Source organism: Rattus norvegicus, chromosome 10 (genome assembly GCF_036323735.1).
Source record: "Rattus norvegicus strain BN/NHsdMcwi chromosome 10, GRCr8, whole genome shotgun sequence".
In the NCBI taxonomy this organism is placed as follows: domain Eukaryota; kingdom Metazoa; phylum Chordata; class Mammalia; order Rodentia; family Muridae; genus Rattus; species Rattus norvegicus.
Genome location: NC_086028.1, coordinates 47,098,340 through 47,116,180, shown reverse-complemented (window position 1 = coordinate 47,116,180; position 17,841 = coordinate 47,098,340). Strand labels below are relative to the sequence as shown.

Sequence of the window (17,841 nt, the reverse complement as noted above, 5' to 3'; positions counted from 1 at the left end):
CTATTAAATTGGATTTTTTTGTTCCCCTCTCCCCTTCCTTCCCTCCCCCTTTCCCCTCCTTTAATTGGATTTCTTAATTATCCTAAATAATAGGTAATTGTAGCTTTCAAAAGGATTGGAACTTCACATTGCATTTTCAAGAATTACACAGATACAGTACCTTAAAAGGAGTCTGTTGTAATCAAAATATAAGCTCAATTCTGTATCAATATACAAAGATCTGTACCAGTGTAACCAAATATAACCTTACTCTTGCATCAAATAAAGACATAAAAGAGTGGATTCGATAATCTACCCTTTTTTCCTATCATTCCTATGTTATTCCCATGACCCCCTTTTTGTTTGATCTACATTCATCTGTCCAATGCCTGCCTTTGCTGCATCTTCTGCATACTTCAGAAGTCCAGAGGCCTTCTTTTTGGATTATTTCCAGAACAAAACCATTGTTTCTAGGAATATCTTGCCTACAATCCTTTTTACAAATGACCTTGCTTACCACAATTAAAACATGTGCCCTGTTGATTTTTGCTAAGATTTTTAGAAGTCACTTCTCCTATTATATTGCATCATAAATGTGAGAGCTAACGTCAGACATATCCCTAACCCATTCCTCTATTGGTAGTGATCTTGCCTTTAAAAGTCTAATCCCAGGGTTGGGGATTTAGCTCAGTGGTAGAGCGCTTGCCTAGGAAGCGTAAGGCCCTGGGTTCGGTCCCCAGCTCTGAAAAAAAGAACCAAAAAAAAAAAAAAAAAAGTCTAATCCCCCTTTTGCATTATGAAATACCATTTGAGAAAATCAAAGATCCAGTCAGTATTTTTCTGATTTCTGAATCTGATGCTATCGATTTACAGTTGAAGTCAATATTTGCAAAAAAAATCATTGAAAACTTCTTTTGAGGATTATATAATTTTAGTATGATGCAGACCTCTTTCCTGATTCTTCCACCTATGCCGAGCATTTAAAGCTGCTAAACGCCATATCACCAAAGTGTGGTCATCAAATTCAAGCTGCCTTTGTAATTCAGCAATCGACCTAACAACTGACCTTGGGAAATACCAATGCCTGTAGCCTGATTTCCTTGTCCTACGGCCCTAACTTCCTCCTTCCACCACGTTCACCATTGTAACTGAAGATCAGCTTCCAATATCGGTGTTGCCAAATTTTTCCAGTCTGGGGGGATATTTCTGTTCTGAGTAGCCCATGAATTTAATATCTGCTTCACATAGGGCGAATGAGAACAATTTTCTTTTTCTTTTTTTTTTTTAGGAAGCAATTTAATTTCTTGTTTATTAAAATAGATTGGTTTTTTTTTTTCTTTATTAACTTGAGTACTTCTTATTTACATTTCGATTGTTATTCCCTTTCCCGGTTTCCGGGCCAACATCCCCTTAACCTCTCCCCCTCCCCTTCTATATGGTTGTTCCCCTCCCCATCCTCCCCCCATTACCGCCCTCCCCCCAACAATCACGTTCACTGGGGGTTCAGTCTTGGCAGGACCAAGGGCTTCCCCTTCCACTGGTGCTCTTACTAGGCTATTCATTGCTACCTATGAGGTTAGAGTCCAGGGTCAGTCCATGTATAGTCTTTGGGTAGTGGCTTAGTCCCTGGAAGCTCTGGTTGGTTGGCATTGTTGTACTTTTGGGGTCTCGAGCCCCTTCAAGCTCTTCCAGTCCTTTCTCTGATCCCTTCAACGGGGGTCCTTTCTATTATGATACTTCCTATCCTTAACGCTCTCCCTGAGGACTTCCCAGGTGGCTTAGCAAATCTGATCACGTCTCCGTTTGTCCACGGCTGTAGTGATTTCTCTCCCGTGGAGTCATGCCACAAGTAGGAATTCTCTCTCTCTCTTTTTTTTTTTTTTTCGGAGCTGGAGACTGAACCCAGGGCCTTGCGCTTGCTAGGCAAGCGCTCTACCACTGAGCTAAATCCCCAACCCCTCAATGTTGTTTTAAAAAACAGAATCCAGAATGTTCAATTTACCAAATGACGACTCGGAAGCCAGATGTTGTGGTGAAAGCCGACTAGCTCAGAGAGACAGAGAAACCACCCAGCTGACCTTCCTATTCTACTGCAATCCCAGAAGGAAAAACCTCCTTCTCCACACTGTCTTAAATACCCTCCAACTCAAAGACCCCCCTTTTTCTTCCCTAGCTTTACTTGTGTTCACTCCCTGCCAACCTGTTGCTTGCTTTGACTCTTGACCTATCATTGACTCTGTTTAGCACTTGTTTACAGAAAACTCCTGGGTAAAAGGTGTCTGCTAGGGCTGAGTCACACCACAACATGAAACAGGTTCTTCCAGTTAAGAATCTTGGGGTTCACCATATGATCAAATATCCTACAACACCACTATAACAGTTATAAATATTAAAAAAAAAATCCAAACTCCCAAATGCTTCGGACTCCAAGCATCTTTCATAAAGGGTCTGGGAAAGCAAGGCTGGCCAGCTGCTTGCAACTGTCTGACCTCACATGCTCCTATGGCCAGAGTGAAGGTGTGTACCCTCTGGACGGCTGACTCAACTTCAGGCATCAATCCTTGTCATCAATCATCAATCCCTGAGCAGTCATTGTGATCAATATGAAAATATGAATGCAACTTTTTTTTTTTTTTTGGTTCTTTTTTTCGGAGCTGGGGACTGAACCCAGGGCCTTGCGCTTCCTAGGGCAACTTTTTTTACTATTAATTTTTTCATCGCAAGTCCTTGAAATCTAACTTATGGTTGCTAGCCCTCTGGCACGTCTATGCAGAGGTAAGATGCTAAAGACTGAAGACAAGAGCCATGGGTACTTGTTACATGACATTTCCTGGGGAGATGTAAACATCTACTCCTGATGTTCTGCCGAGCCTAGCCCAGTTAGGAAAGCAAAGTAGTATCATGCGATGAGCAAATCAGTTTATTGGGGTTGCTTGAAGGAGCAATGATGAATCAGAGGTAGCTGTTGTCTGTTTCGAGTACACAGAAAGACACTTTGCATTTTATACTTACAGCTATCTGAATTATATCCGTACTGCAAGTGCTGACTAGCTATAGGTGGCTAGTGGTGGTTGAGGCCTGTTCCCTAAGCATAGCTGTAGCCATTTTGTTCCAGGCCTGCCAGCTATTTCATATTGCTGCTGTAACATGCCTGCCAGTCACTGATGCAGAAAAATAGCTTGAGTCAGAGCAGGGACATGCTGATCACATACCCTGTTATGTTATATATAAGGTTTGCTAAAGACCTGTCAAATTTTTTTTTTTTTTTCAGAGCTGGGGACCGAACCCAGGGCCTTGTGCTTGCTAGGCAAGCGCTCTACCACTGAGCTAAATCCCCAACCCCTAAGACCCGTCAAATTAAAGGTCAATATGAACTATCAGGTCTAAATGGCTTGAATCAGGGCTGACCACCGGGCAGCCCTTCCAGCACCTGCAAATGAGCCCATCGTAGTTTTTGCAGTGTAAGCCTTCATAAGCTGGCCCTGAGAAATGTCCAGTGCACAGCTTTGAGCTATTGCCTGGTTGATCAGTCTTGGGGTGTTGTGTTCAAGAAATCATCCCCGTTTAACTGTAATCAGTATTCATGTGGTTTGTGGGGTGATTCCTGGACCCCCACAAGCTACCATATAGAACTTCGGAATGCAGGTCTGAAGGAGCCTTGGTTAGACATTTTTAAAGAACATTGGGTTGAGCTTTGTATTGGGATCATATTAATTAGATTCATTGAACGATGTCAAGTATTCGAAGTATGTGGACATGAATATGCATGCTATCAGATATGTAGTCACTTTGGTGTAAACGACGGGTCCGGGGGTCCCTGGAAGAGAATTGGGGACAAGAGTCACGAAGAAGGATGCCAAGACGAGAGTCTGATCAAGGCGACAATTTTATTTTTCCCCAAGGTTGAATTTATACCATAACATGGGTAACAGAGGGATCGGGGAAGTATGAAACATTTACACAGGCCAAGGACACAGTATTCATGTGGTCAGGGAATAGGCCGATGTGGACAGGTTGTCAGAAAGGTCACAGGTTTGTCATATTTATTAGTCAGCAGGATGTTGGTTTTAGCTTTATCATATTATTATTTTTCTTGACCACCAGATTTGTATTAGTCTTCTGCAGCTGGCTGGGGATTTTCCATGAACCTAGTCATACTTAATTCTAACATCAACAATGGAGGGCTTCAAGGGCATCGCTCCCAACACTTTGGTGTCATTGTAACCAAAGCATTAACCCTCAACTCAAGGGAGGAGGGTTGTAGCTGTGTTTTCATGTTCTCTTTGCCTCAAGTCCTTGCAAAGAAAGAACATCAAGGTGTGTGGGAGAGCTTCCTCAATGACAAGCAGGGAGCAAACATGAGCATGTAGGAAGCCAGGCCAGATACAGCCCACAGTTCCTCAGGGGCCTGCTTCCTCTAATACCCTACCTCCTCCCTTTTGCTACCTCTAAAAGAAATCCACGAAATGCTAAGCCCATCAAGAAATTAACCTGTTAAGTTAAAGCTGTCACACTGTGCCTCTGGAAGCACTCTTATGGACATGCCAGGAGGTGTGCTTTACTAATCCCCTGGGCATTGCCTAGTCCAATCAAATGGACAATCAAAATTAATCAACAAATGTTTTTTGCCCAGGAAATGTTTACATAATCCTAAATATGTAGGCATATAAAATAACCATATAAAACATTTATTGATAACGAACCATAGAGAAATCAATTATTTGACAGAAGGAGAATTTTACCATTTATTTAAAATGAAAGCAAATTGGCACGCAAATGAGATAGGTATGCTTGCTTATTTTTACACAAAGGATTAAATCTTGGCTAAATGTTTAATACTGTAAGACAAAAAGCATCATCAGTGTCTGTGAGAATTGAACGATATTTTGATTTTGTAATTGACATTGCTGCTTTGCCTAAATGCATAGTACAAAAGAGTTCTTGGGAATCTCCCTGGCCTTATCCCAAGCATAGTTTAATGACTTGTTATGGAAGTCAAGCTAGAAAACCAAATAGCAAATCTGAAGATCAAATGTTCTAATGCAATATAATCCAAAAAAAAAGATGAACTAATCTGATGTTTCCATGCTGTGGCATGGTGGTAGGGAATATTTAATGTTTTGTTTTCCACAGTGGAAATGTTCTGTTTCTAGAGCATCAGAAAACGTGATAAGTACAATAAAAAACAGTGTGATTCATAATATACAGTATTCTTAACTCCGATCTAAGGGGTTTCAGGCACCATTTATTGGTGTTCTATGCTGGGAGAGTGCCTGGATTCCTAAGTGCATCATGTCTTGTGTGTTCAGAAGCAAAAGTGCATAATTGTCATGTGACACAACAGAGCAAGTGTTGGCAGAAATACCTTGGGACTTATCCAACCTTTGAGTTTTAACTTTATTTTTAGTCGATTCGTTTGGTCACCTACAAATAAATGAACCTGTATGTCTGTGTGTGTGTGCAGAGGCCAAACAGAACAGGGCAACAGGTATCCTCATCTACTGCTTTTGAGTTCTACAGTTCTAAGCATATCTTCTGCAGAGTGGAGTCTTACAAAGCAAGTGCAAGTCGTCTGGGGTAGTTGTAACTACAGCAAGACTTCCTGAGATGGGAGTCACGGCTTTACCAACAATCCTCCTTCCTCACTCACTTCCTTTCTCTATCTCTTATTACCATTGAGATCTTAGGTGATTACAAAGAAATCCAGACCACCCTCTATAAACAAGCCATAAGGATGGCAGGGTCACTTGTGGGGTGGTGGTGAGGTGTGTGTGTGTGTGTGTGTGAAGGATTTAGGTGAAGTCTTAATTGTCAAGTGCTAGGAGCACTGGAAGCACATCAGAAGTTCTTAGTAAATGATGATTATAATCATCATTTACTGCTATGTCTAGCTATCTGAGAGATAGTGGAAATAATATGACTTATTCAAGGAACTAACAAAATGAAGCAGTTTTTTTTTTTTTTTAAATATACACTTCTGCAGAAAGGGATGCTAGCAAAAAGAAAAGGCAAAAATTGCTGGTGCAATGCTTTGGTACAAGGCAGTGATTTTTAACACCCCCCCCCCCAATCTGGAGAGGTTTTAAGTTCCCTCTAAATCCCTATCCTTGTCTCCCTTGGCTGGGACTTGCCCCCTTTCCTAATTTCCTATGTTATTGGTTTAGGACACAAAACCTTATCTAATGAATGGTTTGGGGCTTGAGACAGCACTCCTCCCCCATTTCTGGCCATGAGCAGTAAGGCAGCAGACTACCTGTAACTTTTCTGGAGTTCTGTGACAAGCCAGCACCAGTTTGGGGCATAGCTGGGGGCCTATTGCCTCCTGCTTATCTGTAAATGGACTGTAACAATCTATTTCTTACAGAGAATAAAAGTGACTCCAGAATTTCTAGTAGGAGGGACTCAAAGAATCAACCGCATTGGAAATTGAGTTGAAACACTTCCTCAACACCGATCTATGCTTAGTCTGAGAGAATGAGTAAGGATTCAAGAAATCCCAGTGGAGCCAGAGCCCTCCCTTCAACCCCACTGGCATTCCGCTCACTTGAGGGATTTTGCTCACGCATCGGTCTGGTGTTCCTCCTGGCCCGCTCACTAGTTAACAAATACAAAACAGTCTCTGTCAAGATTGGAGCTCCAGAAGAGAAAGGGAAAGGAATCATATAAACACCACCCATTCTCCCTAAGAACAGAGTAGATGATCTAACTGTGGTCCCTTTGCAAGTGTTGTCTGTGCTCCTAATTGCTAAGCCATTCCTTCAGCGCCTTGTTTTGTTTTTAATCTTTTTGAGACAAGGTCTCACCATGGTCTAAAATTCCCTAAGTAAATCAAGCTGGCCTGGAACTCACTTGCTTCTTTCTGCCTTCTAAGTGCATTAAAGGCATTCACCACCAGGATATCTCGCCTAGTTTGTCTTAATATTATTAGACAGGAAAAGGTGTCCAGGGGTGGGCAGTGGGTGTGAATAGGTTGGAGGGTACGCCCAAAGTGTACCTCCAAGTGCACCTCGGTCTCTGCACCAATGACTCTCTCCACCATTACCTCACATGGGACAACCACAGCACTGCTCTCCCTTTCTACTCCAGCTCAGGGTGCCTGACCTGGAAACCTGGGCTTCACTTCAGCAAACCGAATGTGCCTAGTTTCCTCCATACCAAGAGCAAGTTTAAGTACTGTTACTAACCTGGAGGGTTTAGTATGACATCTGTGCACGATGTTTTAAAGAAATTTAGCTATGGTGGTTTTCCATGCTTTAGCAAACAGGCCCAGAAACAAAACTAGCAAATTTATTAACCTGCTCTTATAATACGGTTAAGACATCAGGCTTTATTTAGCTCCTGTTTTAACACATCGAATAATCAGGCGAGTTGCCTCTTCTGGACTTGTTTCTCCTTCTGTCTCATGTAGATTTCATTGATCCAACATAAAAAAACAGCAACTGTGTGCGTCATGAGTTCCTGGTTCGCTTTTGGCAGGAGTTGCAGCTATAGTGACCATCCATCCAGGGCACTAAAGGTGGGTAAGCTTTAAGGAAGCCAGATTTATAGAAAGATGGCATTCGAATAAGAACGGGAAAAAAAAAATCCCCTGTCGAGGCTCAGGTTGCTGGCTCTTTCTGTTTTGAGCATCTGCAGGGATCTCATCTGAAAATGAACCTACTACTCTTTTTCTCCTTCCTTCCTGAGGTCACTTTGAGGGACGAAGCTTCAGCAGATACAAAAGAGCAGATTACTGCCCTCGATTCCTCGTCCTGCTGGCTCGCCTGCATCCCCCGGGGACCAGGCAGGGTAATGCTGCCAATCAGCCTGCGGCATTTAGCAAAATTCCGCGAAAAGGCTGCGTGGCAGTGCTGGCCCAGGCTTTTCGAAGAGGAGGCTCAGTAGATACACGATCACCGGGAGACTTCAGCAGGAAGAGTTGGTTCACCGACGCGAGGACGCCGGGTCACGTGGGCTGGGCGGGCGCGCGCCCCAGCCCCGCGGGAGGAGGTGCGCAGGAGGGGGCGGGGCCGGGGCCTCCCGTGAAGCCCCGCGCGCGGACGGACCGGAACTCTAAGCGGGTGGCTTGTTGATAACATGGCGGCAGCAGCTGCCCGGGCATCCCGAGGAGGCGGCAGCGCCCACACCCGGAAGAAGGGGGTGTTTTCGGACTAGTGCAGCGGCTCCTGCGGACCCGGAAGTCCCGGCCAGCTGCTGAATGAGGGGAGCCGGGCCCTCCCCGCGACACTCCCCCCGCGCCCTCCGCCCCGACCCGGGCCCCGCCATGTCCTTCTTCCGGCGGAAAGGTAGCTGAGGGGTCGCCGGCGGGGGGCGAGCCGGGCCTCGGGCAGTGGTGGGGCGGCAAACCTGCAAGGGTTTCGTCGGGGCGGCCGCAAGGCTCTCGGTGAGCCGCTCGGCCTCCGCGCCGACACCCGCGGTGCGGTGTGCTGCCCGGGACTCCGCAGGGGAGAAGGTGGCCTCCTCAGACGAGGTGGAGGGGCATTGTTGCTTCGGGCCGAAAGTGCTTGCTTAAACCCGTAGAAATTAACACCTGTTTGCTAAAGAAAGGTTTTTCTGGTGTGTTTGGTTTCCAGAGGCTTAGATGTGTGTGTTGTCTGTGTGCACGCGCGCACTGTGGATCAAGATCAAGGAAATCCCTTTACTTATAGGAAGTCTTGACTTTTCCGAACATTGGGGGGCTTATACCTAAAACCACGCGAAACTGTTAATTTCTTCAACTAGCACTATTTTCTAGTTTCCTCTTTTGGGGGGCGGAGGTGGTGAGCGGAAGGGGGCCCACTGTTATTCCTAAAATAAAATTTCTTACTATTGAAGTTCCGTATTCGGAAGACTACTGCTTTTGATGATTTAGCAAGTTTACTAATTATTGGAACCGTTGCTGCTTTTATAAACGAACTACTTAGATTTCAGATGTTCAGTTGTAAAAGCTTGCTTAGAGGCAAGGTGATTTTGATCCTGGAGAGGGTGGTTGTATTTTATTAAACATGCATACACAAATTGATCAATCAAATTTCTTTAGATGGAGATGGTTGTTTCTGTTCATTCTTGCTGCTTCAGAGAAGATATATCAGACTTTTTTAAAAAACGTAACACTAAATCAGACTTGTATTCACATGGTAGCTTTTTCATAAACTCTGTAACCTGAAGCAGCCAGTTAACCCACTTTTTTCCCAGCTGCGAATCAGGTGATTGCTCATAGGACTGAAGCTGCCTTGTCTGTCGATGCTAGGTGATGAATGAATGAAACTGGTAAATGGTAGGAAGCTTTATCAGCAACGTATCTTAATATCTCTGGAGTTATAAACTGCACCTAGTTTGACAGTGTCGGGGTGCTTATATTTTAAGGGGGGGGGTAATTCTAAGTATGGGACTAATTTCAAGTTGCACAACAGACAGTTTGTCTGTTTATTTCACACACACTGTCAAGTGTCCTGTCTGCCAGACACTGTCTTAGGGTGTCATGGAACAGTCATATGGGCATAGTCTCTGTACCTATGAAGTTCATTGATGCTGTAGGCAGACAGTAAATAGGCCAAGAAACTGTGTGTATATACTTACAAACTGAACGATGAAAGTAATTTATGAAGAAAAATCTATTGTGGTTGGATGTGAGAGGAAGGATCAGTATGTAACCTTGAAACGTAAAGCTGGTGGGTCAGTAGTAGGATGTAACTTTAGAGAGGTCAGGAAAGACGCTGGAGGCACCAGGAATAAAGAGCTAGTGGCCTTTAGGAAAGGCAGCTTAGCCGCTGTGACTGAGGCATAGAGAGGCAGGTGGGCAAGCACCACATTATCGGTAGTTTTATCCCAGATCAGAGAGAATATATTATCAGAGAGGTGACCTTACAGTAAAAGAGTGATCTGATTATTTGCTTAGCAAGCTCATTCTGGAGCCAGACAGCTCAGCAAGTAAAGACCCTTGCTGTGGAGCCTAACCATCTGAGTTAGAACCTCAGGACCCACAGCACAATGCTTGGAGGAAAACAGTAAACTCCCATTAAGTTGTCCTCTGACCTCCACATATGTGTTGTGTGGTAGTCCACGCCTACAAAATAAATAAATGTACTTAAGGGAAAAAAGATTATTCCAGATGAGTTTTGGAGACTGAATATGGCAAGAAAAGCTAGAAACAACCTTTTTGGGGGAATTGAGACAGTCTGACTTTGTAGTCCTGACCTTAGCATTCACTGATGAGGTCAGGGAGCCTCGTGTTCTTCCTCTGATTTAGTATTTGGATTACAGGCATGTGTCACCACACCTAACTTCTGAAAACAGTCAAAAAGATCCTCATCAGTTTATTTTTCTTTCTTGATAGAGGTTTATCACATTTCACTTAAAAGAGGGCTGGGGATGGCTCAGTCCTTAAGAGCATATATGAGCATGTATTGTTCTTACATGGGACCTGGGTTTCATTCCCAGAACCTACATGGCAGCTTAGTATCATCTGTAACTCCAGGTCCAGGGAATTCCCTACCCTCCTCTGGCCTCCTTGGGCACTAGGCATACACATGTATAGATGTAGGCAGAAACTCACACACCACAATGAAATGGAAAACACTGTGAGAATTACCTTAGTGTTTTCTCATTACCTGTCTATTGTGTTTTTTCTTTTGTATCTCATTTTGAGATAGGCTCTTTGTGATCTGCTGTCATGAGTTTTGTCTTTTAGTTTTTTTGTATTTCCAAGTCAATATCTTGATATGTAGTCATTACTAGCCTTAGAAGTATAGCAGTGCTGTCTCTGTCTTCTGAGTACAGGGATTGCAGGAATGTAACACAGCCTGGCTCTTCTGTATACATACCCTGGAATGGATGGAACTACAAGATTCTCTTTCATCTTTAAGAATAGCTTCTCTTAGATCGCTGTCATTTTACTCTGCTTTCACACAGAAATGTCACATAGGAATTAGCACTGACTTCTGTATGTATGTTCACCGTGTGTGCCCTTGCTCAAGGAGGCCAGAAGAGAGCATCTGATTCTCTAGAACTGGAGTTAAAGATTGTTGTAAGCTGCCATGTGAGCGCTTGGAAGTTATTGTAACTTAATTCCTTATATTTCTGTTTACCTATTTTCTTATTAATAAATATATTTCTTAGTTTTTACTTACAGACATTGTTGATGATCATTTAAGTAGGTGTCTTCTTATGCAGTTATGCAAGAATATCAATCATCAGGCTGAGATAACAAATGCAAAGTGGTTAGAACAGTTACCCTACCATAGGGATGCTTTTTCTCTTCTCATCTGTGCTGTTTTTTAACTTGCCAGCTTTCTCTTTTGGAATTTTATTGATAGACTAAGTTCCATACTGGGAAGCCAAGATATAGCTCTCAAAACATAAACTATCACACCTGGCCATTTGGCACAGTGCTTCCAAGCAGCTGAATAGATCTTGGCTCTGAAACCCAGAAGACCCAAGCAGAAAGGGGAATGCCTTCTTCAGTACAATGATCACAGCTTTCAAGGACTCATCAAAGCAAAGATCCTGCCTTCATTTGCTGGACCTACAGAAGATACTCAGAAATTGCATTTAGGATGGAGCCCTTTCTGTCTAGAAAAAAAATTTTTTTTAATTCGTTAAATGCGTGTGAGAGTGTGTGTGTGTGTGTGTGTGTGTGTGTGTGTGTGTGTGTGAGAGAGAGAGAGAGAGACAGACACACAGACACACAGACACACAGACACACACACAGACACACACACAGACACACACACAGACACACACACACACAGGGTGGGGGCGTTTCTCTGTGTAGTCCAAGAAATGCTGGAACTTGTCCTATAGACCAAACTAGCCTGGAACTCAGAGACTTAGCTGCCTGTGCCGGAGTGCTAGAATTAAAGGTGTGCGACCTGGGACAAGCAGGAGTGTGTGCTCTTAACTGCTGAGCCATCTTTTCAGCTTTCTCTCCTTAAATACTTTAAATTCTCTACCTCAAGAACACATTGTTTTCCCTCTAAGTCATTTTAAATTTTGTTTTATTCACATGTTGTGCTCCTCTTTACTTGGAGATTTTTGTGTGGGGGGTAGTGGTCTAAGTGGACATGTAAGGAAATCTAAGGAGACTGTGGAGTCAGTTCTCTTAATGTGGGTTCTGAAGATCAAAATCAGGTTAATCAACTTTATACGGCAAACACTTTAAGGATTAAGCCATCTCTCTAGTGTTTGGGATTTATTTTCTATTTCAGAGACAAGATACAGTACATTCATCAAATCTCTTACTCCACCAGTTTTTTATTTTGTTTTTAGACTTACATATGTATATGATTGATTCGCTTACGTGTGTGTGTGTGTGTGTGTGTGTGTGTGTGTGTGTGTGTGTGTGTCTTGGTGCCCTAGAAGGTCAGAAGAGGAAGTTGGATCATCAGGAACTATAGACATGGGTTCTCTGAAAGAGCAGCACATGCCCTTGACCACTAAGCCATCTCAACAGTCCAGTGCACCACTAGCTTTTGAAAGCAGGTGTTATTGTAACATAGATATGTCTGTAATTTTGATAATGTAAACAGAGACCTTTGAGGTAACTTTTTTTTTTTTTTTTTTTTTGGTTCTTTTTTTCGGAGCTGGGGACCTAACCCAGGGCCTTGCGCTTCCTAGGCAAGCACTCTACCACTGAGCTAAATCCCCAACCCCGACCTTTGAGGTAACTTAAAGTAGTTACAATATGGGACTAGTGGAATGGCTCAGCAGGTCAAAGTGCTTGTCAGGTAAGTCTGACAACTTGAATTCAGTCCCTGAAACTCATCATAGTGAAAGGAGAAAAAGACACATTTTATTTTGATCTCCACATATGTATACTGACATAGACACACACGCACACACGCACACACACGCACACACACACAGAGTGTATCAAGTAAAATAAAACTTTGAGATTAAAAACAGTGTGTGTGAATGTTTTGTCTGAATGTGGTATGTTTATACACTATGAGAATGCTATGCCCCTGGAGGCCAGAAGAAAGCATTGACCACCTATAATTGGAGTTCCAGTCAGTTAGCCACCATGTGGGTGCTAGAAATCAAACCTGGGTCCTCTGGAAGAGTAGCCAGTGCTCTTAACCACTGAGCCGTTTCTCCAACCTCAATTAAAAAGTTTTTAAAATGGAATTGGAGGGATGGCCCTGCCTCTGGCTAGTGGTAGAGGAAAGTCTCTACCACTTTCCTCCTCCTATGTTTTACCTTTTCACAGGCCCATAGCAACAGCAAGCAATAGACTGGAACCTTTGAGATCCACTCCTCAAAATGAATGTTCTGACAGAAACAATCGGGGTGATTAAAAATTGGTGGTGCACGCCTTTAATCCTAGCATGGGGAGGCTGATGTAGAGTGAGTTCCAGGGTAGTCAGGGCTACACAGAAAAACCCAGTCTCAAAAAAGAATAAAAATAAAAATAAAAAAGTCAGGGCTAATTTTTATAGGCTAGTTCTATGTGAAAATATAAGAATCATCATGACATCTTAGTATTTAAAAAGGCAAATGATAATCTTGTAATTTCATCCTCTCTATAGCATAGGCTTCATTCGCCATTCATCTCCTTATATCAGAAGAGACATAGGTCACTGTGGGTGGTGGGTGGTACATTCCTGCTAGTCAAACACTTGGAGGATAAAGCAAGAGGATTCCTGTCAGATACTGGTCACTCCATCACACATTCCTGACAGCAGTGCCTAGTGACAGCAACTACTTTATCTTTCTCAGGTTGAGGCCTTCGTGCTTGGAGGTAGATTTGCTGAAGGCAAGGGCACTTTTCTGGTCTTGGCAAGTTGAGCACACTCTGGGGATTTGGGTTGTTGATGGGTAGACTTTAGGGAGATACTTGAGAGCCAGCTATTTTTTGCTACTGCTTTTCAGCATTAATAGTATTTCAGAACTTGGAGACATGGGCACATTCTGAGATTTCTTACTTTGATAAGACACGCAAGATGAATTCAAGGAAATGTAATGTTTAAGATGAACACAAGGAACGTAAAGATTAAAAATAACCTCATGGGGGCTGGGGATTTAGCTCAGTGGTAGAGCGCTTACCTAGGAAGCGCAAGGCCCTGGGTTCAGTCCCCAGCTCCGAAAAAAAGAACCAAAAAAAAAAAAAAAATAACCTCATGTCAGGTATAATTAGAATCCACACTTGGCCTAGAGCAGCTTTGCAGCTCTCCTGCTTGCTGTTGTGAGCTTATCTGCTATAGAATTTTCACTGTTTTGTGTAATAAAGGAAAGATGATGTAATCATTTTAGAGACAGCCTGTTAGACTCAGGCTTAGGAATTGAGGTTGTAAATTTGGGATGTTTGTACCCAAAGCTAGGGAGGGCATATAAAAGAAGTAAGATGCTATATAGAACCAAAGAAGTCTTTCTTTACTGTGCTTGTAGGCGCATAGTGGGTGACTCGTGGTATTAAAATTTATCCTAAATGTATTTCAAATGCCTTTTGCAAGTATTTCATTTTTCATCAGCAACCCTCTAAGTGAGTCTTATTAATTACCTGATTTTACTACTTAAGGAAATTAATATTCAATGAATTTAAATAACATCCATGATTACACGGCTGATAAGTAGCAAGAGACAGAGTTTGAATATGGATATTTTGAAGGGTTTCTTCAATAACCCTTCAGAGACTTTGCTACCTTGCTGTTTAGAGGTTACTTCCTCAGAGAATTCTTTCCTAAGAACCGACCTACCCTGAGGGCACATATGGCTCATTGTTCTAGAACTCAGAATACTCATTCTATGAGATTCAAGTGTCTCTGATGTTGACAATATAGAGAATGGATCTTTTTCACTGTATAAGTTGGTCATGATGCCCTTTTGTGTTCTAGTGAAAGGTAAAGAGCAAGAGAAGAACTTAGATGTCAAATCCATTAAAGGTGAGCAATTCTCCGTGTATTTACAGTGATAAACACTGCGTATGAATGTTCTAATCTTACCTCCTTTTGCCATGACAGCAGTCATTCTCCACCATTATTATTATTATTATTATTATTATTATTATTACTACTACTACTACTACTATTTCTAACTGTGATTTATTTTTTTCTTTAACATGTGTATTCTAACAGTCTTACTGAGCATTTGTTGTTGGCTGCTGTAAAGTGTACCAGTTTTTTCTTTGTCAATCGTACATTTGATTGCTCCCTAATAGTTGGCTTTGTTCAATAAAACAGACACTAAGCTGTGACAGGGAGAATCCCATTTATAAGGCTGATTTTCTATCTATTCAGAAATGTGGATGAGTACAGTTTTCACTGTACCACTTAGGACCAATGGTCTTCATTGAAGCTTATTCCCAGTACATGATGGATATTAACACACTGTTCTTATTTATGGGTTTAAGAATGCTTTTTTAAATTTTCTGCTAGGTTTTTTATTCAATGTCTATTGTACTGAGATTAGAATGAAAATTTATAATGGGGAATTATTTCTATAGCCAGTACATACAAAATTCATTGTCTGACATAGCTAAAATATGCAGACTGCTTCTTAGACTTTTCTAGAAATTTCTGATATGTGGTCAGCATTGAGTGTTTACTGTCTGCTCAATTAGCCGGAGAGTTTAATTTATAACGTTTATAAGACTTGTAAGGTTAGAGAAGAAAATGCTCCTTCGGCCTTATAAACTTATTACTGATAATTTAAAGTGAGATCATTTAAACTACTTTCTTTAAGATGTGACTGGCATTTGGTAAAGGAGAAAGTTCTAAGTGGAGGCTTGTGAAGCTACGTCTGTCTGGGAGAAGGAAGGGCTTAGCACCCCAGGCCGACAGAACTGCAGTCTTCACCCAGAACTGGGACCAGTAGCCTGACTTTGAAAAGCCTGGAGCTTTCTTTAGATTCTTCATTTTGCATAGTGGGGAGATTGGCTTCATTTTCTTTCCCTCAGTGAGTTTCTAATTCTCTAAATTAAAATTAAGATGTAAAAACTTCATACTAGTTGGGTAAGATGAAGCATGCTTTTAATCACAACACAGAGGCAGGCAAATCTCATTGAGTTTGAGGCCAACCATGCCTGGCCACACAGCAAGTTTCAGGGCAGCTCAGGCTACATAGTGAGACCATGTTTCTCTCAGAAAAAAACAAGTAAATAAGTTATGTCTGGAAAATAATAATTTGCCAAATAATATATAAAGTAAAATAATTTTCATGCTCACAATCTGCTAGTGAGATCACATAGTGTCTGCTTAGCAGGCAAGGACTTAACTTTAGGATAATAACAGAAGCATTACAAGACCCAGACCTTCAAGAAGGGTCCTTGAGAGACTCAGCGGGCAAAACTGCTCATGGCAGGCGAGAACTGATTCCTTTTATTTCCATAAATACTCGTTGCCACAGATGCACCTGTACTTCATTGCATGCATGAACATGCACATGCACGCAAACACAGACATATGTAAGGATAAATGTGAGGTCGTAGTCTGATTAACAGGACCTACTTAAATGCACACTAGCAAATGAAGCAAAAATAGCAAATGACTACTATTTACAGAGCACTTTTTAGTTCTTAGTAGTTAAAAGGTTGGCTGTAACTTTTAAAAACTTTTAAAAAGTTGGCTGTGGGGTTGGGGATTTAGCTCAGTGGTAGAGCGCTTGCCTAGGAAGCGCAAGGCCCTGGGTTCGGTCCCCAGCTCCGAAAAAAAAAAGAACCAAAAAAAAAAAAAAAGTTGGCTGTTACAAGACTGAAAAATTAGATATTGCTTTTATTGAGTTCATAGATTGGTAGAGGAGAAGAAAATTTGCCAAATAATTTTTCAAGTTGCTCGAACTAGTGATGGGAATGAAGAGATGAGGACAGAATTGAAAGTCCAACAGGTAAAATTAATTGAGTTTTGTTATTGGTTAGATCTCAGATGTGAGGGACACAGATATAAGGTTTATGACTTGCTACCTTTCTGGCTTGCCTCACAGAACCAAGCTAGGGAATTAGGTGTTTAGTTATGGTATATTGTGGGAAGTGCCTTTGAGTCATTCATTTCCGTATGTTTTACACATAGTAATTCTAGGGTCTGAGGTCTTAACCATAGGTATGACTCTAGGTGACCTAGGTTGGAATTCTGCCTATTGAAATGACCCTTTTCAAGGTGATAGATCTAGGACAAAGTAGTTACCTTTTCTGTATGTTTGCCTCTGTCTTTAAAAATGGAGGAAATACCAGTCTTGAAGAATTGTTCAGAGAAACCCAAACATGAGTAAAAACCCACAGACAAGGCAGTAGATCGCCTGATCTGTCATGGGTGTTCTCGGCACTGATTGCTGCCTCATGTTAACGTACTGAGCTGAAGGGAAGTGTTGCAAGGAGCCCGGAAAACCTGAGGTCAGCAAACATTAGGGAACACTTTATGGAAGTATTATAGCTTATATAAACACTGGGGAATTAAGAGGAACTGAATGAAAGAGAAGATTGGTTTGGCTTTTTTTTTTTTTTTTTTTTTTCTTTTTCTTTTTTTCGGAGCTGGGGACCGAACCCAGGGTCTTGGGCTTGCTAGGCAAGCGCTCTACCGCTGAGCTAAATCCCCAGCCCCTGGTTTGGTTTTTTGTTTGTTTGTTTTTGTTTTTTGGTCCTTGCCAGCCTTCAGATTTTTTTTGAATATATGCGAGTCTGAGGGTCCTTCAGATAAGTAAAGGGAAATTTTTGCAGAAGGATTGAAATGATGTTGTACAGAGCCATAAAGACCAGAAAAGAAAAGAGGCCCTAGTTACAGAGTTGTTGCCAACGACTCAGCTGCCTCTCCCTCCAACCCCCTAGATTCCTGATGCTCCCAGTCTTCCACCCCCACCTCTCACCCACATTCTCTTCTGCTGCCGGCCTTTGGCAGGCCATTTCCACTGAGAAAAGGAATTGTATCAAAAGCCTGCTATCTAGGACCTTCAGGTAAA

General features: G+C 42.2%; 1 protein-coding gene across 1 annotated transcript in view; it reads left to right on the top strand.

Annotated features, from left to right (window-relative positions):
* The first annotated feature begins 8,027 nt into the window (after nucleotides 1-8,027).
* The window catches only part of Akap10 (A-kinase anchoring protein 10), a 63,335-nt gene continuing 53,521 nt past the window's right edge, over nucleotides 8,028-17,841 (top strand). Inside the window, exons 1-2 of the mRNA NM_001114606.2 lie at nucleotides 8,028-8,264; nucleotides 14,790-14,837. Coding sequence (NP_001108078.1) covers nucleotides 8,177-8,264; nucleotides 14,790-14,837 — 136 coding nt within the window. The 5' untranslated portion in view covers nucleotides 8,028-8,176. The remainder of the gene's footprint in view (nucleotides 8,265-14,789; nucleotides 14,838-17,841) is intronic.